The 23,652-nt window shown below is 39.9% G+C and overlaps 2 protein-coding genes across 3 annotated transcripts in view; both read left to right on the forward strand.

Moving 5' to 3' along the window:
- The window catches only part of FAM89A (family with sequence similarity 89 member A), a 533,463-nt gene that overhangs the window by 191,701 nt on the left and 318,110 nt on the right, over positions 1-23,652 (forward strand). The window lies entirely within an intron of this gene.
- TTC13 (tetratricopeptide repeat domain 13) overlaps positions 1-23,652 on the forward strand; it is a 101,708-nt gene that overhangs the window by 46,712 nt on the left and 31,344 nt on the right. For both annotated transcript variants that reach the window (XM_063443098.1, XM_063443099.1), the window contains exons 13-17: positions 5,525-5,655; positions 8,007-8,139; positions 8,733-8,825; positions 10,086-10,169; positions 18,669-18,753. In XM_063443098.1, coding sequence (XP_063299168.1) covers positions 5,525-5,655; positions 8,007-8,139; positions 8,733-8,825; positions 10,086-10,169; positions 18,669-18,753 — 526 coding nt within the window. The remainder of the gene's footprint in view (positions 1-5,524; positions 5,656-8,006; positions 8,140-8,732; positions 8,826-10,085; positions 10,170-18,668; positions 18,754-23,652) is intronic.

Raw genomic sequence — 23,652 nt, forward strand, 5'->3', positions numbered from 1 at the left:
TATATATAAATATAAAAGAGGAATGTATGTAAAAAATTATAAAAAATTAAAAAGATCAAATTCAGCATTAAGTCCATTTGGTTGTAGTGTGTCTAAAAAGTACACCCACTCCATCTCTTTTTTACCCAATTTATTAACCATATCACCACCTCTCCAATGTTGGGATACTTTTGTGATGCCAATAAATTTAAGTAGGCGTGGGTCATTATTGTGGAGTGCAAAATGAGAGGATACAAGATGATTTTTGAAGCCCTTTTCTATATTCCTACAGTGTTCCCCAATTCTCGTTTTTAGAGGTCTTATAGTCCTTCCTACGTATTGTAGACCACATGGGCACTCTAATAAATAGATGACATTCTTGCTCATACATGTGATAGTGTCTTTGATCTCATACTTTTTGTTAGTTTTATTTGATTTAAAATCCATAGTGTGTCTATTAATTTTTTGGTTTTTTTTACAGGCTACACAGCAATTGCATCTAAAAAATCCTTTCTTATTACTTAAAAAGCTATTCAGAGCATTGGAGTTTTCTCTTTTGGTGTAATTCTTTGTGAGTTGCATTTTTAGATTAGGGGCCCCTCTGAATACTATTCTCGGTTGTTCTGGGATAATTTTCCCTAATATTCTATCTTCTTTTAGTAGATGCCAATTCTTTTTTATTATTTTCTTTAATTGTCTATTTTTATTATTGTAGTCTAAGACTATCGGTAACATGAATTCTTTTTCATCTTTTTTACTTTGGTCTTTCTTTTTGATTAAAGAATTTCTGTCCACACTTGATATTTCTTTTATGGTATCTTCTATTACTCCTTTATTCCCTTTTTCAATAAATTTCTCTTTCATCTCATTAGCTTGAGTCTCAAAGATATTATATTCTGAACAGTTCCTTTTGAGTCTAAGTAATTGGCTTTTGGGGACACTCTGGAGCCAGCTTTTATAATGACAACTATCTGTTTTAATAAAATTAACGTGTACTTCTTTAAAATGGGTTTTTGTGTGGATGCTATTGTCTTTAATGTAGATATCAAGGTCTAAAAAGGTAACATTAGTTTTACTAAAATCTGCTTTTAAAATGATACCATCCTCATTTTCGTTTAAAAATTCTAAAAATAAATGAGCGGTAGAAGGGGGACCTTTCCATATGAAGAGGAGGTCGTCAATATAGCGAAAATAGGAAACCAGGTTTCCCACCCAGCCATGTCCATTCCATACCATTCTTTCTTCCCATTCTGTCATGAAGAGGTTGGCATAGCTGGGTGCGAACCTGGTCCCCATTGCTGTACCGTTATTCTGTTTGTAGAAAGAGTCCTTGAACCAAAAATAGTTATTCTTGAGAATTAAATTGATTCCCTCAATTATAAAATCTATTTGCTCTGATTTCATATTATCATTTCTCTCTAATATTTTTCTTACGGCTCTACATCCTTTATTGTGTTCAATGATAGTGTAGAGTGATTGCACATCACAGGTAATTAGCATATATTCCTCGCTCCAATCTATACTTTCCAAAGTATAGATTGGAGCGAGGAATATATGCTAATTACCTGTGATGTGCAATCACTCTACACTATCATTGAACACAATAAAGGATGTAGAGCCGTAAGAAAAATATTAGAGAGAAATGATAATATGAAATCAGAGCAAATAGATTTTATAATTGAGGGAATCAATTTAATTCTCAAGAATAACTATTTTTGGTTCAAGGACTCTTTCTACAAACAGAATAACGGTACAGCAATGGGGACCAGGTTCGCACCCAGCTATGCCAACCTCTTCATGACAGAATGGGAAGAAAGAATGGTATGGAATGGACATGGCTGGGTGGGAAACCTGGTTTCCTATTTTCGCTATATTGACGACCTCCTCTTCATATGGAAAGGTCCCCCTTCTACCGCTCATTTATTTTTAGAATTTTTAAACGAAAATGAGGATGGTATCATTTTAAAAGCAGATTTTAGTAAAACTAATGTTACCTTTTTAGACCTTGATATCTACATTAAAGACAATAGCATCCACACAAAAACCCATTTTAAAGAAGTACACGTTAATAATTTTATTAAAACAGATAGTTGTCATTATAAAAGCTGGCTCCAGAGTGTCCCCAAAAGCCAATTACTTAGACTCAAAAGGAACTGTTCAGAATATAATATCTTTGAGACTCAAGCTAATGAGATGAAAGAGAAATTTATTGAAAAAGGGTATAATAAAGGAGTAATAGAAGATACCATAAAAGAAATATCAAGTGTGGACAGAAATTCTTTAATCAAAAAGAAAGACCAAAGTAAAAAAGATGAAAAAGAATTCATGTTACCGATAGTCTTAGACTACAATAATAAAAATAGACAATTAAAGAAAATAATAAAAAAGAATTGGCATCTACTAAAAGAAGATAGAATATTAGGGAAAATTATCCCAGAACAACCGAGAATAGTATTCAGAGGGGCCCCTAATCTAAAAATGCAACTCACAAAGAATTACACCAAAAGAGAAAACTCCAATGCTCTGAATAGCTTTTTAAGTAATAAGAAAGGATTTTTTAGATGCAATTGCTGTGTAGCCTGTAAAAAAACCCAAAAAATTAATAGACACACTATGGATTTTAAATCAAATAAAACTAACAAAAAGTATGAGATCAAAGACACTATCACATGTATGAGCAAGAATGTCATCTATTTATTAGAGTGCCCATGTGGTCTACAATACGTAGGAAGGACTATAAGACCTCTAAAAACGAGAATTGGGGAACACTGTAGGAATATAGAAAAGGGCTTCAAAAATCATCTTGTATCCTCTCATTTTGCACTCCACAATAATGACCCACGCCTACTTAAATTTATTGGCATCACAAAAGTATCCCAACATTGGAGAGGTGGTGATATGGTTAATAAATTGGGTAAAAAAGAGATGGAGTGGGTGTACTTTTTAGACACACTACAACCAAATGGACTTAATGCTGAATTTGATCTTTTTAATTTTTTATAATTTTTTACATACATTCCTCTTTTATATTTATATATATATGTTTTTATCTTTTTCTCAACTTTTAATGATACCATACACCTCTCATGTTGCCACTATATACAATTTCTCTTGCACATATAATTCCTAAATGTGATTGGTGTTTTTTCCACTGTTCACAGTTCTTAATAAATACCTCTATGGCCATATATACTGGCCCTTTAAGAATCTGCTATGTATGATATCCTGATTACTATATGTTTAAGTGTATACCTCTATGGCCTCATACATTGGCCCTCTAATAATCTGCTATATATCTATATAATCCAGATCACTATATGTATAAGTGTATATCTCTGGGATAATATTCACTGGCCCTTTAAATACCCGTTCATTCAGAATTCCCTGACTACTATATGATCAACTTATATACTCCACTATATATGCAGTTATGTAAACAAATTAAGATTTAACAGCTCTCTATAAACTTTAATATATATGTAATTGCTCTTTTTCTCATTTGTTTGAGGATGCTGTTAAGGGTAGTGTTTAAAACTACTCCCCCCACAATGCACCGCTAGTCGCGTGACGTCATTTCCGGGCGACGCACGCGACTACCGGCATTAGCAACAACATTAGGACTACACGTCCCATCAGCCCCTGCAGATTGCGTTACGTCACTTCCGGTTGGCGCATGCGACCGGCCGGAAACAGGAAGAGTGCACACACTGGGATTACAAGACAGATGCCCTATATAAGGACGGAACTGCCATTCCCCACCATCTACACTTCTGAAGAAGCCCCTATTCGGGCGAAACGCGTAAAGTGGATCAAGAAGTCTGGACTTTGAATTTTGGACATTATACTTTTACTGATGATTTTATATACAAAGGTTTTTTATTTTATTTTATAATAAAGTTGCAGTTTGTTTCCAGCTTTCTGATCTACCTCTCATTCCTGTGCACTTTGGATCCTGCCTATATCCCTTGGTGGGGATTATACCACCACAAGCACTCACCACCAGAGCAGGTTTAGTGCTCTGGAAATTGTAAGTAGGGTATTTACCCCTTGTTTTATATTCCAATATTTATACATATTACACTATTGGATTTTCTCTGTGTTTCTATTTTATACACGTCTGTGGAGCCTTGGATACCAGTTACCACCACCATATCCTTAGACGGGGATCATACCGTCCAGGCGCTAATCAGCAGAGCTCTTAGCAGCTCTGTAAAGTGTGAGTTGGTCCTTCTACTGGTTCTTTATATTATAACACTACTGTATCACTTTACATTGGCATATTGCACTATTATTTCTATTTTTATCCTTTAAGGTTTACATTTACTACCTCAATACTGGGACTACTTGTATGTATGTACAATTTTGTTTATACTGTTTTTTATCGTGTGGCGCGGTTTACCACTTTGTTTTCTGCACTTAAAGTGAGCTGCAGTGTGTACTAATGCCGTGCCTATTTGTAGTTCTGGTCTGAACATGAACAGGGCATTGCAAACTAGAAAGCCAAGTTAGGCCTAAACTTAAAGGACCACTATAGGCACCCAGACCACTTCAGCTCAATGAAGTGGTCTGGGTTCCAGGTCCCTCTAGTTTTAACCCTGCAGCTGAAAACATAGCAGTTTCAGAGAAATTGCTATGCTATGTTTACACTGACAGCCAAAAGAGGCCGCTTCCGCGATTCTCACTGTGAAAATCACAGTGAGAAGACGCGGACGTCCATAGGAAAGCATTAGTAAGTAATGCTTTCCTATGGGCGGTTTGAATGCGCGCGCTGCTCTTGCGGTGCTGACGTCGGCAGGAGTAGGAGAGTTCCCCAGCTCCGAGGGAGCCCGGGCTGGAGAAAGGTAAGTGGCTGAGCGGGTTTTAACCCCTTAAGCCCAGCGGGAGGGGTCCCTGAGGGTGGGTGGGACCTAATGACCCTATAGTTCCAGGAAAACAAGTTTGTTTTTCTGGCACTATAGTGGTCATTTAAGGTAATATGGCAATGGTATTACACTTTAGTAAGTCAGCTATGCCCATTCTTAAGTTATCACCTTTGAAAATTCATTAAAACGTCAAAGGAAGTTTGCTGTCATGTTCGGTTTTGATTGGTTAGCTTTTACATATATGCTATACCTTATTTATTTGTGTGGTCATTTATATAGGGTCAACATATTCTGCAGCAAATTTCAGTTTTCGTAAGGGGCTATAGCCACAAATTAACCAAACCATTTCAATTGTTAATAGGCACAAGAGATTAATGATGACCCTGCTCAAACAAGATTACAATCTTGCAATGTATCAACTTAATGGATAGTCTTCTCCAAAGTGCTTAATCTGTATTTTTGTGCTGTATAATGTTATATTAGATGTTTGTGTGTTACTTGTCATGTCTGCTAGTGTCACTAAGTTTGTGAGACAATCCTGCACCCAAAATAAATGTTGTGACTTTATCACTATGATAAATGCAGTTTAATATACATTCTGTTTGTATGACCTATATTTTAAGTACATGTCATGATAATCACAACCTTCTAACATAGATATATTTCTATTATCTCACACTCAGGGATGTTCTGCCTCAAAATTTTGAAAGCTACAAGCCAGAGATACAGGAGCTTGTGTGTGTAGCAGATCGTCTTGGTTTTCTAATGCAATATGAAACGTCAGGATTCCTGCCAAACAAGAGAATTCATAGAGGTATTCTTTGGCATCAGTCATGTACATTGGGTTTGCCAGCTAATGTGTGCATAAAAATTTATAAGTCAATATAAAAGAATTGCTGTAGCTTTATTTATTTAACATACTGCACATGTTCACATATCTGTCCCTTTTACATTATTATTAGCATTTTTATAGTGCCAACATAATTCTCCATTATGTAACAATTAGACAGTGGGGATATCTAACGTCAGGTGATTGACAGATACAAGACACAAAGAGAGCCCTTCTCAAACAAACTTACAATCTTTTAAAACCAGGACCTTACTATGACATAAAATTGGCTTGGCTTAGCTCTGTTAATGTTTGGAAATGGTCATTACTTGTGTCTGTTCTCCTAATGGCCAGTCTTCACTTGCTTAAACCCATCTACTGATTCTAACCTGGCTTTATTATTGACTATTACAATACATGATTATTACTAAGTAAGCTTGTAAGATGTATACGAATCTCAAAAATCTGCCTGGTTATATTAAAAAGAAGAAATCACAGAAACAAAACAATAATACAGTCTTAATATACTGTATAAATATATCTTAATGTACTTTAGAGTTTCCTATGGTTTTAATGTACTGGATAGGAAAATATGACATCACAGTTGTTTGTCTTCCTTCATTTGCAAAATATATTTAAACTCTGTATTGCAGATGTTTGAGGCAGGTGAAGAACTGTGCCAAACCTTAAACATTACAATTATTTATATAGTGCCAACATGATCAGCCACAACATTTTAATCCACAGATGGGTGAAGTGAATAACATTGATTATATTGTTGCAATGGCACCTGTTAAGGGCAGGAATATATTGGGCAGCAAGTGGACAGTCCGTTCTTGAATTTCATGTGTTGGAAGCAAAAAAAAAATGGGCAAGCAAAAAGATCTGAGTGACTTTGACAAGGGCCAAATAGTGATGGCCAAGGGCTTATTAATGCACATGGGAAGTAAAGGCTAGCCCATCTGGTTTGATTATACAAATTGCTACAAAAAAAAACAACCCATAATGCTGGCCATGGTAGAAAGGTGTCAGAACACACAATGCATTGCAGTTTGCTGTGTATGTGGCTCTGTAGCCACAGACTGGTCACAGGTCCCATGATGACCCATGTCCGCCACCGAAAGCGCCTTCTGTGAGGATGTGAGCATCAGTACTGGATCATGGAGCAATAAAATAAGGTTGCATGGTCTGACAAATCACATTTTGTTTTAGATTAGGTGGCTGGCCGGGTGCATGTGCAGAATTTACCTGGGGAAGAGATGGCATCAGGATGTACTATGGGAAAAAGGCAGGCCAGCGGAGGCCGTGTTATGCTCTGGGTAATATTCTGCTTGGAAACTTTGGGTCCTGGCATTCATATGGATGTTACTTTAACACGTATCACCTACCTAGAGATTGTTGCAGACCATGTACCCTTCTTCATAGCAGTGGTGTTCCCAGATGGTGGTGACCTCTTTCAGCAGTATAATCCACCCTGCCACATTGCAAAAATTATTCAGGAATGTTTTGAGAAACAAGACAAAGAGTTAAAGGTGTTGCCTTGACCTCATAGTTCCCCAGATCTCAGTCCGATTGGGCATCTGTGGGATGTGCTGGAACAAATCCAATCCATGTGTGCCCCACACATTTTCCCTGTAGATGTGGATCAAAGGACTGGCCAGAAGATGGGTGTTATACCCAGGAACCGGTGTTGGAACAGAGGAAAAGTAAATGTTTATATTTTACATTGACTATAAAAGGTATCTTTAATATATGGTGTATTCAGTGAATATGGGAGCTATTTGCAGGTAAATCATTTTTTTTCATTACACGTTCACTTTAAAGGAACTGCTGCCAGATAGCACAAGACACGTTCATAGGTTTTGTGGAGTCCATGACTCAATGCTGTTTTGGCAGCACGAGGGGGATCTACATCACCATGGCAGGTGGTTTTAATGTTGTGGCTCATCAGTGCATTTTTATAGTACTTGACAATAGAAAAACAATTCATTCTGACCAAGCACATTTGACATGCGGGGTATGTGAAGAGGGCCCGGCTCAAACAAACTTTGGATCTACAGTTTCTGATGCAGTGGAAATGTATATTAATGTATATACAAAGGAACTTCTGTTAATAAGATCTGTTATACTTCTTACGTTTCAAATAAGTCAGAATAACCAGATGGTCGATTGTACTTAATACAGTAATAGAAACTAGAAAATGAATTCAAAGATTATATCTACGCACGAAGGCCAGAAGTACAATATTTGGATCTTATAGAATAGCATAGACATAATGCTAATCTATGTTATCTGTCATTTTCCTCAAATTCCTTTGTTCTGTTTATTATATGCAGCAATGGGCCTGGCTGCCCTTGAAGTCATGCAATCTGTGCAGAAGACTTGGACAAACTCAAAAGTGCGAATCAATGGGAAAACCAGACTGATGCAGTGGAGAGACATGTTTGATATTGCAGTAAAATGGAGAAGGTATCTGAGGCAGCATTACCTATCGTGTTGTTACGATCACAATTGTTAAAATGGCTTATCCGTGTCTTCACGTTTCCTAGTGCAAGTTATTTGACTCCTCTCCAGTAAGTAGCTGTATGTCTGTTTTCAGTAGTGGGCATATTTTGAGGAAATATGATGTAATTGAGCCAATGACCATAAATTCAGTGAAATTAATCTCCCACAGTGTTTGAGGTGGCTTTTTCCAGAGAAAAAATCCATATGTTAATATCATGTTGGAGAAAAATGACATGTATACCTATTAAGGTGAACTGAAATACAGCTAGTCGGTCATTCTATAAATTTCTAGGTGACCTTTCTATCCATCCATTATTGTTGCCTATATTTTATTTAGAAACCAATTGTATTTTCGGATTGTATAGAATTCCTTTAGAAAAGTCTTTATATTTTTAACAGTGTTCAGTTCATTTATTTGTTTATTAGTGCTTGAGCATTTTTTAATGCATTTCATCTATATCAAAATCACGGTTTTATAAAAAGAAACCTTAAATGGACACTTTAATTTTTTTATTTTTTTTTGAACATGGACTTTTTTTCGATGTGTCTTGTGACAGGATTTCTGATCCAGACCAGCCTGTGTTGTGGTTAGATCAAATGCCTGCTCAAAGTCTTATCAGAGGATTCAACAATCACATCAACCTTATCAGGTATCATTTCAAATTATTCACAAACACTGGCTGATTTAGCTGTTATTTTTGCTAATTTTATTAATGTAATGTAAATTAACAGTTACTCAAAACCTTATTTTTTACTCTGCATTTCAATGTACAATGCCCTATTGGGCATTAGTAGTGTCCTCCCTTAAAAAAATAATTGTAAAATAAAATTCTTACCTGAAATCTAGCACCAGGCGAAGATAGTGAAGCCTGTGATTGGACCTTTTTGTTGGCTCAGAGCACATACGCATGCTCTGAGTCAGCAAGGGAGGGAATGGGAAAGAGGAGGGAGGAGGAAAATTTGTATGACAGTATTAAAGGGACACTATAGTCACCAGAACAACTACAGCTTATTGAATTTGTTCTGGTGTGTAGAATCATTCCCTTCAGGCTTTTTGATGTAAACACTGTCTTTTCAGAGAAAATGCAGTGTTTACATTACAGCCTAGGGATAACTTCACTGGCCACTCCTTAGATAGCTGTTAGAGATCCTTCCTGGGTCATGGCTGCCTAAAATGCATCCAAACATTCAGTGTCTCCTCCCTCTGCATACAGATACTGAACTTTTCTTAATAGAGATTCATTGATTCAATTCATCTCTATGAGGAGATGCGGATTGGCCAGGGCTGTGTTTGAATCATGCTGGCTCTGCCCCTGATCTGCCTCTTTGTCAGTCTCAGCCAATCCTATGGGGAAGCACTGTGATTGGATCAGGCTACCACTTCTGATGATGTCAGCAGACTGCTTGTTTTTCTGAGGCAAATAGCATGCATAGTTACAGCTTCAGGTTTGAATACAGTAAGATTTTGCTATATTTATGGAGGCATGAGGGGGCCAGGGGGGCTAGATGGTGGTGTTAACACTATAGGGTCAGGAATATATGTTTGTGTTCCTGACCCTAAAGTGATCCTTTAATGTATGCACATAATTGACATGAGGTAGCCAGAAACAGATTTGGGGTGTATCTAGCCCCAGCACACAAGTGCAAATAACTCAGTATGTGCAGTGTTTCAAGCTGAAATACTGCACATTCATACTCCTTCCACCATGGTCACTTAAAGTCACTGAAGTGGCCATTGTGGTTGTAGTAACCCATTAAATACACACAATCTGAAAACTCGAGTGGAAAGCCTACAAAAGCGTTACATTAAAGTCATATGACTAGTATGCAGTATAGCAATTCAGTGATTTTATGCATTAAATAACGGTGGTCCACTTATTACTCAGATTTTTTTTTTTTTTTTTTTTTAGGGGCCAAGTCATCAATATGCGATACCTAGAATATTTTGAGAAGATACTTCGCTTTATAAAGGACCGAATCCTTGTTTATCATAGGTATTTATTCTTTTTAGTGTCTAAGGATTTTGCTAAATACTTTAACCCCTTAAGGACCAAACTTCTGGAATAAAAGGGAATCATAACATGTCACACATGTCATGTGTCCTTAAGGGGTTAAAAGGGACACTATAGTCACCTGAACAACTGTAGCTTAATGAAACCGTTTTGGTGTATAGAACATGCCCCTGCGGCCTCACTGCTCAATCCTCTGCCATTTAGGAGTTAAATCCCTTTGTTTATGAACCCTAGTCACACCTCCCTGCATGTGACTTGCACAGCCTTCCATAAACACTTCCTGTAAAGAGAGCCCTATTTAGGCTTTCTTTATTGCAAGTTCTGTTTAATTAAGATTTTCTTTTCCCCTGCTATGTTAATAGCTTGCTAGACCCTGCAAGAGCCTCCTGTATGTGATTAAAGTTCAATTTAGAGATTGAGATACAATTATTTAAGGTAAATTACATCTGTTTGAAAGTGAAACCAGGTTTTTTTTTCATGCAGGCTCTGTTAATCATAGCCAGGGGAGGTGTGGCTAGGGCTGCATAAACAGAAACAAAGTGATTTAACTCCTAAATGACAGTGAATTGAGCAGTGAAATTGCAGGGGAATGATCTATACACTAAAACTGCTTTATTTAGCTAAAGTAATTTAGGTGACTATAGTGTTCCTTTAATTCTGTGTGCCAGTGACCTACTTATTCTGATTATATATGTTTACTCACCCAAGATGATTAGTTTAATTCCTTGACTCTCCAAAACCAAATGCAAAATTATTTAACAATATTACCTGAAAATATACATAATAAAGCATAATTTTTTAATGTTGCAGACATTTTATGATTATTATTATTATTATTAATAATCCTTTTAGATTGCCTGGTTTTCATGCTTTTAAAAACATGCATTTACCCTATTTTCCTGCCTCCTCATATAGTACCTTTTTATAACATTTGTAAGCAAATTAAAGTTTGTGGCTTAATGGTCAGGTGAATTTTGGTAAAATAAAAAGGGAAGAAAGTGGTATTTAAAATATGTCTGTTAGTTCAGCTGTGACATTAAGGAAGTACAAAGAAACAAAACAAAATATGAAAAATATAGATAAACTGACTAAATAAAAAAATTAAATACTTCTAGAAATAGTTTAAAAGTTTATAACACTGCATTCAGTAAGTATTTATTATTTTCTTCCTTTTGTAGTACTGTTTTAAGTCTGGCAAGGCCAGTCCCCCCTTAACGTTTGGCTGGGCAAATTGACTGAACTTTTGGATAGGCCTGCCACAATGTTTGGAAGCCGGTCTCTATTCAGGTTATTAGGCAAAAAATAAATATCAAAAATGCTAAGTGATTGAGCAATAAAAATACAAAAACAAAAATAAAATAAAACTTTCTAAGCAAACTTCTTGAAAAGAGCACTTTTCTAATAAATAAATATATAGGAGTGTGTACACCGCAGCGCCAGATTTGATACATGCTTTTCAAATAAATGTAGGTTGCGCTAGTAGGCCTTATTATCTAAGTGGCTATTTGTATTTGTTTTCTTTTTTGTGTCAATATATTAGGGCTTTGTCTGACTAATTCCAAAAATGAAGTTAGTGCTCCGTTCACAGTTTTTAGTAGACAACCCTAATCCATCCTAGCAAATGGCACCCCAGTCCCATGTAGGCCAGTTTGTGGAATAAAAAGTCCCAGAAGACCCTGTTGAAGCTCTACTGTGCTCCCCGTTCATTATTGTTAATGCCCTAATGGTGTTGTCCCATGTCTCCCGATTTAGTACAAATCCCACCTGATCTAAATGTATGAGGGACGGAATAAAGGGCTGTAGACTTGTGGCCAGTATTTTGATAAGCAACTTCAGGTTACAGTTGAGCAGTGTGGGAACTACTGTCAGCATAATGTTTGTAGTATTGGAGGGCCCCTTACATTTTGATAGGTTTTGTCTTTTGACTGCCGCCACCTTTTGAGATAAAGGGCTGTCTAGTAAGTCTGAAGTTTCTGGACATTATGCACTCAACATTTGAGGTTAGATAACTTTTTATTTGAATGCCTAGGTGCTGTTGCACATCCACAGTCTGAGGCTGTGGGAGGGAGTATAGATCAGAGTAATACCTATATACTGCAAATTGAATCTCCGTAGGGAGAGGAAAATGTTATTAGCATTTTCTTGTCCATTTTTACTGTGTGCTATTTCTTATTAAGCATTCGGGATAGAAGTCTACTACTTTAGTTACCATGAAAGAAGAAAAAGACTATGCATATAAAGCACTTTATCTATCTCTGTCTGGTCTTGTGGTCTAATTGGGAACCTGGGGACCCAGTTATCCAGAATATTTTCTTTCTTCTGTTTCCTTAAACCCTGCAGAGTTCTTTCCAGGTTTCTGGTTTCTTTGGAAGTTAGGTTTCAGTTAAGGCTCTTTACCCTGAATTTCATTAGCAAACCAGTATCTTTCTGTCAAGTTCATAATTTCTTCTGGTTCCTTTGGATCCACTTGACTGACCAATTTCTGTAGAACTATCGGCAGGTGCCGGAGATAGCGACCGGCAACAAGCTTTTCAATAATTTACAGCAGCAGAGTTGATTTCTGAAACCACTTCTGGGCAAGTCACAAGAGGTCATACATTTGTTCCCTAGTAGATTTCTCGGAATTTGTTGGCGCAATATAAATAATTTGTGCGGAATTTGTTGGCGCAATATAAATAATAATAATGTAGTAGGAAGGCACAATGTTTTTTTGTGTTTTGTGTTTAAAAGTAGTGATGTACCGAACTGTTCGCTGGCGAATAGTTCCCGGCGAACATAGTGTGTTCGCGTTCGCCACGGCGGGCGAACACATGCGCGGTTCGATCCGCCCCCTATTCGTCATCATTGAGTAAACTTTGACCCTGTGCCTCACAGTCAGCAGACACATTCCAGCCAATCAGCAGCAGACCCTCCCTTCCAGACCCTCCCACCTCCTCTACAGCATCCATTTTAGATTCATTCTGAAGCTGCATTCTTAGATAGAGGAGGGAAAGTGTAGCTGCTGCTCATTTAATAGTAAAATGGATAGCTAGGCTAGTGTATTCAGTGTCCACTACAGTCCTGAAGGACTCATCTGATCTCTGCTGTAAGGACAGCACCCCAAAAAGCCATTTTTAGGGCTAGAACATCAGTCTGCTTTTTTCCCCTGTGTAATCTAATTGCAGTTGCCTGCCTGCCAGCTTCTGTGTCAGGCTCACAGTGAATACTGTGCCCACTTGCCCAGTGCCACCACTCATATCTGGTGTTACAATAGCTTGCATTTAAAAACCCCAAAACTTTTTTTTCACTGTAATAGATTGAATAGCAGTTAGTTGTCTGCAAGCCTCTGTGTGTCAGGCCTACAGCGTGTATTCTGCCAACCTCTGCCAGTGCACAGTGCCACTCATATCTGGTGTCACAATAGCGTGCATTTAAAAACCCCAAAACTTTTTTCACTGTTATAGATTGAATAGCAGTTAGTTTTCTTCAAGCGGGTGTGTCAGTCCTACAGCGTGTATTCTGCCAACTTCTGCCAGTGCACAGTGCCACTCATATCTGGTGTCACAATAGCGTGCATTTAAAAACCCCAAAACTTTTTTTTCACTGTAATAGATTGAATAGCAGTTAGTTGTCTGCAAGCGTCTGTGTGTCAGGCCAACAGCGTGTACTCTGCCAACCTCTGCCAGTGCACATTGCCACTCATATCTGGTGTCACAATTGCGTGCATTTAAAACCAAAAACATTTTTTACACTGTTATAGATTGAATAGCAGTTAGTTGTCTTCAAGCGTGTGTGTCAGGCCTACAGCGTGTACTCTGCCAACCTTTGCACAGTGCCACTCATACCTGGTCTCACAGTAGCTTGCACGCATAGTACCACTAATCAAAAAAAAAGACAGGCAGAGGCAGGCCACCCCGCAGGGTCCGTCATGGTGCTGTGATTCCCTTTTGCCCTAGAATAATGCCCAGTTTTCAGAGGCCACGTACCCTGAACTTGAAAAGTTCTGAGGACATAGTTGACTGGCTAACACAGGACACCCAATCTTCTACAGCTTCCGCTCGGAACCTTGACGCACCATCCTCCTCCAGCTTAGCTTTGGGCACCTCTCAAGATACCACTCACCCGCCTGCCGCCACCACCAACACTAGCACCACAGCCGCTTCACTTTATCTGTCAGAGGAGTTATTTACACATCCGTTTGAAGAAATGAGTGATGCGCAACCATTATTGCCAGAGGATGTAGATAACAGGGATATGTCTCAGTCAGGCAGCATTACACACATGGATGTACGGTGTGATGATGATGATGTTGTACCCGCTGCTGCTTCCTTTGCTGAGTTGTCAGATACAAGTGAAGCGGTTGATGATGACGATGCGTCCATGGATGTCACGTGGGTGCCCGCTCGACAAGAAGAAGAACAGGGCGAAAGTTCAGATGGGGAGACAGAGAGGAGGAGACGAGTTGGAAGCAGGGGGAGGTCATCGCAAGGAGCTAGTGGCACAGTCAGACAGCAAGCATCGGCACCCGGGGTCAGCCCGACAGCACGCCAATCAACGCATGCTGTGTCCACCACCAGAATGCCGTCATTGCAGAGCTCAGCAGTGTGGAATTTTTTTTGTGACAGCATCACTCCGGTCTCCATACTCTCTGCCTATACCCATCTATTTAGAGGGAATTTACTTGCCCCTGGCAATATTATATAATAGGTAATAGTATTACCATTATTACACAATTAGCCACTATAGAGGAATGAGTATAGTATCCCTTTGTTATTTATAAATGATACAATAAAGACTTTTGTCCATTACTCAATTTACTTTAACAAAGGATACTAACCACGGTATTAGGAAGCATTACTCTGCTTTCCCTTTCTCCCTCTATTATACACCTATGCTCACTAGGATTTGTAGGTATCACTTTATTATAGTTGTCTAACCTTTTCCTATGCCAGTTTTAGATCTCCTTCTTGGGAGATATTATTTTTTCAGTTTATTAGCATACCTGGGTACAAGCCCTCGGTGGGGCTGGCACCACCACCTGACCACATTTCTTTGTTTCTTCCACTCATACCGCTTTTTCCATCTTTGAAGGGGTTTGGCGAAACAAGGAAATAGTCCTCTACTCGTAACAGGGATTAAACTGATAAGAATAGTACTACTTAACACACCTTATAATAACGCAGAGAGAGGAGTCTGAAGAAGAGGAGTCAGAGGAGGAAGGTGGCTTTGAGGAGGTGGAAGACCAAACACAGCAGGGGGCTTGTTGTCACCTTTCTGCTCTGTCAGTGTGTATCAGGGTCCCCGAGGACAGGTGTCAATCCATATCTGCCAAGTGACCCTATGTAGGGGTAACAGTCCCAATTCTGCTCTGTGTCAGTGTGTATCAGGGTCTCTGAGGACAGGTGTCAATCCATATCTGCCAAGTGACCCTATGTAGGAGGAACCGTCCCTATTCTGCTCTGTGTCAGTGTGTATCAGGGTCCCTGAGGACAGGTGTCAATCCATATCTGCCAAGTGACCCTATGTAGGGGGAACAGTCCCTATTCTGCTCTGTGTCAGTGTGTATCAGGGTCCCTGAGGACAGGTGTCAATCCATATCTGCCAAGTGACCCTATGTAGGGGGGACAGTCCCTATTCTGCTCTGTGTCAGTGTGTATCAGGGTCCCTGAGGACAGGTGTCAATCCATATCTGCCAAGTGACCCTATGTAGGGGCAACAGTCCCTATTCTGCTCTGTGTCAGTGTGTATCAGGGTCTCTGAGGACAGGTGTCAATCCATATGTCAAGGTGTCAATATGTCATGTCAGGTGTCAATCCATATCCATTGTGATTTAGGAATGTTAGGTGATTTATGCCCTTTATGGATTAAAACCAGACTCTGCATCAACTGTGTAATTTTCCATGGGAGTTTTGCCATGGATCCCCCTCCGGCATGCCACAGTCCAGGTGTTAGTCCCCTTGAAGCAACTTTTCCATCACTATTGTGGCCAGAAAGAGTCCCTGTGGGTTTTAAAATTCGCCTGCCATTGAAGTCTATGGCGGTTCGCCCGGTTCGCACGTTCGTGAACATTTGCGGAAGTTCGCGTTCGCCGTTCGGGAACCGAAAATTTTATGTTCGCGACATCACTATTTAAAAGTAGTAAGTTCCCTTTTAAGTTGGAGAAGCTGGGACTGATGTAAAGATTGAGGGTTTGTTTTATTTAAATTATGGCTATTTGCCCCTATGGATGAGATTTGGGCTTCTCTTTGCTTTTTCTGCTCTGAACTCTTATTAATAGAAAAACCCTGATGACACATTTGTGTGCTTTCCTGATATAAGTAGATGTGGTCTGGTGCGGGTATTTTCTTTAAAATAGTCAGCCAGGTCCACCTTAGCTTTCATTACTACATGTGGCTGTGATCGGAGGTGCTTGCTGAGTCTCCATTTGGATATGATGTTTGACGTTATTGTTATGGTGACTTGTGCATTGTCTGACCACATGCCTACTTCAGTAGAGATAAGGCTGAGCAAACTGTAATGTGACTTGAAAGAATTAACCAAGTCTAGAATAAGAATTGTGAGGGTGGAACATGAAAAAAAATTAACATGTCCAAATACTTTCTCAATGCTGTGTGTGTGTTTGTATCTCTCAAATATCAGCAAATGTGATTTGTGAGTCTGACACTGGCAAAAGTACAAAGGCTTTTAAAGGAACACTATAGGGTCAGGAACACAAACATGTATTCCTGACCCTAAAGTTTTTAACCCAGCATTTAGGTGGCTTGCCCCCACCTTAGCCTCCTTAAAGGGACACTCCAGGCACACAGACCACTTCTGCTCATTGGAGTGGTCTGGGTGCCAACTCCCAATACTCCTAACCCTGCAAGTGTAATTATTGCAGTTTTTTTTATAAACTGCAATAATTACCTTGCAGGGTTAACTCCACCTCTAGTGGCTGTCTAAGCAAAGCAGGCCTCCGTCTGAACAGGACCTCAAGATGGCGCCGAAGAGGGAGACCTCTCCCGCCGGCCCACAAACCGACACGACTGAACCAAGCAGCGGAACCAGCTTATAGGGTGCCACAGACACTCTCTAAAACTAGCAAGAAGCAGAGAGGTAGACCACACTCACAACACCAGATCCTAACAAATCCACGGAGATCATGGGAATCACCAACGACGACAACTATGCCACAAACGCAAACCCCCACGGCGCCGAGCGGATGGGCCTGAAGCAGGGACCCACGCAGCTGGACTTTGGGATACCACAACGATCCATACCAGACACACGAAGACCGGAATCTGCCACAACTCGGCAAGAGGGCACAAAAGAACACCATACCGGGCCAAAGGATTGACTATTTGTACCTGCACACTAGCGGCATTGGGTGAAGGGTTGCAGCCGCAGTGACTCTGTTTGCTGAGTACGGTTTTCACTCATTGCATTTATTTTTCTTTGTTGCTCCCTATTATGTTATATCCTTATTCATGCCTCATCTCAGCAGTACAGCAACACACGCACTACCAGCCTGCACGTAACCTACTAACACCACTGACAAGCTGGTTATTTACCATACTAATGTACCCTATAATCGAATACTAAACATACCGGCATAAAACCCTGCTCATCCACACGCAAATCACATAGATTAACCTTTTGAGCCACCCACTACCATGTTATACCCAACTGGACCAAACATACAGGGCCTCAATATACTCCACGCTTAGCTATACGACAGGTTAGCATCTTTAACACCCAAAGCAATCTTGGCTGGACTAGCCTCCCCAATTACTGCGGCTAAATGACCACTAACCATACACTACACACAGGCTGACCGAATGTTCCTACTATATTTCTGTTAATATATAAACAGAAAATTAGTGCACGTATTCCTGACTACCCTATTGTTATATATGTTCTGATCATGCATGAGGATTGCCGCTGGGGTACCTCACGCACATTGTAATCTTGATATGCACTGCAAAAATAAAAAATTGTATTGTACATTTTCTCTTTTTACTTGTACTAATTGTACCCATGTACAGTGCTGTGGAATAGTATAATAGTGATTATATATGTATTGCTTGTGCTCTCAGATTGCTGATTTCTAATGCCCAACTAGGTGTCCACAGATATTCAAATAAAAGAAGGACTGACACTCTTGGACTTCCAAATAATAAACTCCTGTATTCCATTACAGTCAGGGTTTCATTTCTACTACACAAGCATTAATCAGAATAATAGAACAATAAAAAGAAAAGTTTTTTTATTGTTTTTGATTGTCTTGAGGAAAGTTCTTGTAGTAGAATACATATGTGACCATTTCGAGTTTGTTTGAGGCCAAAGAATAATGCACCCTTGAAAAATCCTCCTTGGTTAAAGTGTCAAAGATTCTTCTTTTTTTTTTTTTTTTTTTTTCTTTTTTTTTTTTTTTTTTATTCCAGTAAAACAAAATGTATTTTGTTGTATGTCAGACATATTGACAATTTCCGACATGTAAATGAGTTATTCCTTCATTTTTAGTGCCAACAATCCAAGAGGACTTTTGGAAGTTAAGGAAGCTCTAGAAAAAGTTTACAGAGTGGAAGATCTCTTACCAATAATGAAGGTAAGATCTATTTTATGTAGAACTGAAATCTGTCATTTTTATCACCATCAAAGTGGGAAAGAAAATATTTTACCTCTTTTTTTGCACAGTCACTAGATTAGAAGGGATTTTGGAAGACTCGTTTTGAGAACCTCTAACATATTGCAAAGTGTTCGTTACTTAAACATGTGCAATAGTCTGTAATTGTTTTCTGTGTTTATTGGCTGGCAGGATTTGTTTTGCATTTGCTTCTGTATTTAAAAATTAAAGTTTCTATCCCACCTTCAACTGAACCCCATTGCAGAAATACATGACGACTACTACAGTGGCGTGTAGTTTTTTGATAGTGTATGATGGAATGGAACATTGTAATATAGGATATAGGTATAATTAGGAAGCAGCAATCTCTTATATTGAAGTTTGATATTACAAATTCAATTATCATAGTCGTTTTTATAATCTGATTTCTTTATAAAAAAAATTTTTTAATTCCCTAGCTTCAGGAAGGGCTGGTTAATCAGATAAACCTATAGAGCAGGAATGTTTGAGCAGGAATGTCCTTGGGGCCTTTAATTTCTAACCATTTAGAATGTTTTTTCTCAGTTGGCCCCTCTGGGCTTGTATCATAGGCCTATTCATTTACCATCTCCTTGAAAGGTAAGTGTAAACATTCTGCTTTCCTCATTATACAATAACTATTTCAAATGGCTAAGAAACAAGAAAATAGTGGGGTCCTTTGTGGTAGATGTGTCCAGTACTACTAATATGTCAAAACATGGTGGCAGTGACTATTTAAAGTGCATCCTTCATGAAAAAAATTACGTGATCCATTTTATACAAATTCACATTTTACCAATATGTTGCGCTTGCCAGATTCTAGCAAATATGTCTTTCACTAGGCTACACTTTATGTACTTCTGCTGTACTACTACTTCAGCAAAGTGGTACAGTCTACAAATTGGGATTATTCAAACCTTAGTGACCGAATAATCTAAATTTTATAAAAGACAGGAGGCGAATATTTGCTTATCTTTCTTTACTGTAACTCCCAGCAGCAAAGAAACAGTTAACAATCAGTAAAAAGTCTAACCAATTAGAATGAATAACAGAGTATGTCTAGTCATCATGCCCCTCCCAACTCCTCTTTCTTGATGTAGCCGACTGTCGTAGAATCAACCATGTAAACGATTAAACAGTAGATCGATGAATAGATCCTACCGTAGTCAACCATGTAAACTGGTGTCAATAAATGAAGATAAGTCTTTTTTTGCGAAGGTAACGAAAAAAGTGAGAGAAATAGTGAAAGTATTGTCTCATGTGTAAGAGAATCAAATACTCCTAACAAACATTAAGGCCATGTATTCAAAAACAGTTCACATCAAATACATAAGGCTATGACTTAAAGATGTGTACAACTAGAAATGCATTCTGTAATAGAAGAACAGGAAACCCTAGTTGAGTACATACAAAATAATTGGATAACGAAAATATTGAGGTATTACGAGATGCCTACCTAGGTCGGTGGGGGAGTATTCCACAGGTGGGAAAATAGTTGCCTCCTTTCTTTAATAAAATGTATATTATTTGGTCACTAAGGTTAGAATAATCCCAAATTTTATGGCAAGACAGGAGGCTTCATATTTGCCGTTTTAAAGCGAGGAGAACATGAAAAGAGACACATGAGGTGACTGCTACAAATAAAAGGTAGATTCCCTGGATCAATCTGCAGAAGCTAAAATTTCCACCAGGAAACCTCCAGCCGAAAATGCAGAAGAGGCGGCTGCACCTCTAACAGAATGAGTACCAAAAGATGTGTCAATGCCAGCTATGACTAGGAGCCACTTGATCCAGTGAGCAATCGTGGGACAGGACACTGGCTTGTGAGGTCGCACATAAGAAACCAGTGGGGGGGGGCCCACAAGAGCTCTTGCAAGGCGGATGCCCTGTAAAAGTCTACATACAGAAGGATGTTTGCCAACTGAAGAGTTGTCAATAGGAGTATGGGCCGCAGAAATAGCGGAACGAAAGACAATCGGCCGATAGGATTTACCCTGATTGAAAAGGGACAAAAAAAAGTTCATGATGGTAATTAAAGCTGAAAAGGGATCAATGTCCCTTTCCAAACACCAGCCACACCAACCTCGCCATGCCGAGAGGTTAGACCGTCTTGTCCCTGGGGCCCATGAATCCCATAGGAGTCCTTGAGAAGTTGCCGAAAGGCCAGAGACGTTCCAGGATCCACTGAAATGGTCCAGGCCACCAAACGGAGCTGACCTTGTAGTGCTAGTTAATGGATGCTTCCTGATGAATCCTGGAGGAGATCGTAAGAGGTGAGTAGAAGTAGGGGGTATTCCACTGACATTTCCAGGAGATAGGGGAACCATGATTGGGTACACCACAACGGGGTCACCAGTGTTATCTCGGCACCCTGTGTTTTGAGATATTGTATTGTGCCTGGAATCCTGGAGAAAGGAGGGAAGGCATATGCTCCGGACATTGGCCATGCTTGTAGGAATGCATCGACTGCAAGGCACACTGGGTCTGGAAGCCAGCTGAAAAAATGCATCTGTCTCACGATTCAGGCGACACGCAAGCAGATCTAGGATGAACAGCCCTATCCGGAAATGGTGATGGTGAAATATTTGTGGGTCCAGTTGCCAATCGCTGGAATCTCTCCAGTGTCGGGAAAACCAATCTGCGACGAGGTTGTCTGAGCCCGGTAGATATTCCGCCTGAAGAGAGATGTTCCTGTCCAGGCAGAATTGGTACAGCTCCTTTGTCAGTTCCGATAACATCTTGGATCGGGAGCCACCTAGGCGGTTCATGTACTGTACTGCTGACACATTGTCCATTCTCAGAATAAGGCAGCAATTGTAGGTGTCCATGGCAAAACTGCGAATTGTGAAGGAACCTCCAATCAGTTTGAGGCAATTGATGTGTAGTGCTCGTTCTGATGGGGACCAGAGACCTCCGGTAGAATGTTCCGAGCAGGTGGCGCCCCATCTGAGGAGGCTGGCATCTGAATCCAGGATGATATCGGGTCGCAATTTGAAGATAGCTCTCCCGTTCCAGGTTTCCATATGCTGAAGCCACCAGCAGAGTTCCAGGCGGACTTCGTCTGTGAGAGAAATATGTTGGTCGTAAGAAGTTGAGCGATTTAAGTAATGTGTCTTGAGGCATTGCATTGCTCGATAGTGTAATGGAGCTGGGAATATTGCCTGGATTGAGGCGGAAAGTAATCCGATTATGCAAGCTAAATCACGAAGGCGGAGAGATGGTGAGACTAACAATCTTCGGATGTCTTTTTTGATGGTTTTGATTTTTGAAGCGGGGAGCTGAAGAACTGGCTGAACAGACTCTATCTGGAATCCGAGGAACTGCACCGTCTGAGACGGGATTAGAGATGATTTCTGGAGATTGTTTTGGAGGAGAGTCGAAGTTATGTCTGTATGAAGGTGTAGCGTCTCCTCGTCTTGATCCATAAGGAGGATATCATCCAGGTATATGATGGATCGAATCCCTTGTGAAAGCAGTAATGCTATTACTGGTTTCATTAGCTTGGTGAAGCACTAAGGTGCAGAACATAGTCTGAAGGGGGGGGGGCGTTGAACTGCCACAGTTCTTGATTCCAGCAGAACTGAAGGAAACTGCAATGGTCCGGTGTTATTTGTATCGTGAGGCAAGCATTCTTGAGGTCGAAACGAGAGAACCAATCTCCCTCGTAGAGAAGGTCTCGTAGTAGATTGAATGCCTTCCATCTTGAAATGTCTGTACCTGATTGTCTTGTTCAATTCCCTTAAATTGATGACTGGTCGTAAGTCTCCCGACTTTTTCTTGACCAGAAACCTGTTGCTCACAAAACCTTGTAGTTTGAGAGATCGTTCTATAGCACCCTTGGCAACTAATTTGTTGAGATCGGCCTGCAAGGTTGTATCGTCCGTTTGTGACATCCTGATTGGAGTAGGATCCACGAATCCTGAGTGAGTTACAACCACTGTTGGGAAAATGGATTTGCCTGCCTAGGTACATGAGAATAAGGGGAGTTTATTACCTGTACCAGCCTGACCGCGGATGGGAGTGGATCTACGTCTTCTAATAGATCCTTGAGAGGGGAAGAACTGTCTGTGGTGAAAACGGGTATTGCCCGAGTTCCAGTTGTCCGTGGGTCGAGGCCTATAGCCTGTGAAGGCAGCCCTGACAGTCGTTCGGCCTCTGTAGTGGCCAGCTCTCCCAGAAAAACGTTGGGTCCTAAACACCTTGCGGAGGGAAGGTTGCGCTTTGGTAAGCGTTGTAAACACGGAGACGTGTTTACTTAGTTCTGTAATAAAGTTGTCTCCAAATAACATACCTTGTGCCTCAGGACCAAGCTCTTTAGTGCCTAATTCAGCAAGCTTGGAATCAATATTCTATAAAAATGCTTTACGCCGTTCAGTCAAGATGGCAACATTCGTGTTGCCTCTGTGCCCATTCTCTCACCATATGTGCATCAAAAGTGCTACCTGCCAAATCAATAATAAATATTTGTATAAGTGGGCCCGCAATATCCATAAGTATATCCTGAGTTGCCTTTAGGCCTTGCTCTAAGACTTTACGGGGATTTTCCCCTTTTTTTATATAGGAAGGTGACAAGCAAGGGGTCAAATTCTGGGGTAATTGCCACCTTGTCTGGGATAATAGGACGTGGGCACTCTGCCCTTAATTTGGCTTTCATCTCTTTCTCTAAGGGTTTACGGAGCCACATCCTGCAGTATTTAGCAATGTGATCTGGTGGGGTCCACTCAACAGATTGTGGATGTTTGATATACCCGGGGTCGAATAAGGGTCGGCCAATAGTATCCAGTCAAGTATCGTCAGAGATGGGGTCAGATTCTAAAAGAGCCTCATCCTGAGGCAGGGTAAATTACTCTTTAACATACTTAG

This window comes from Pelobates fuscus, chromosome 2 (assembly GCF_036172605.1).
Source record: "Pelobates fuscus isolate aPelFus1 chromosome 2, aPelFus1.pri, whole genome shotgun sequence".
NCBI classification, from domain to species: Eukaryota; Metazoa; Chordata; class Amphibia; order Anura; family Pelobatidae; genus Pelobates; species Pelobates fuscus.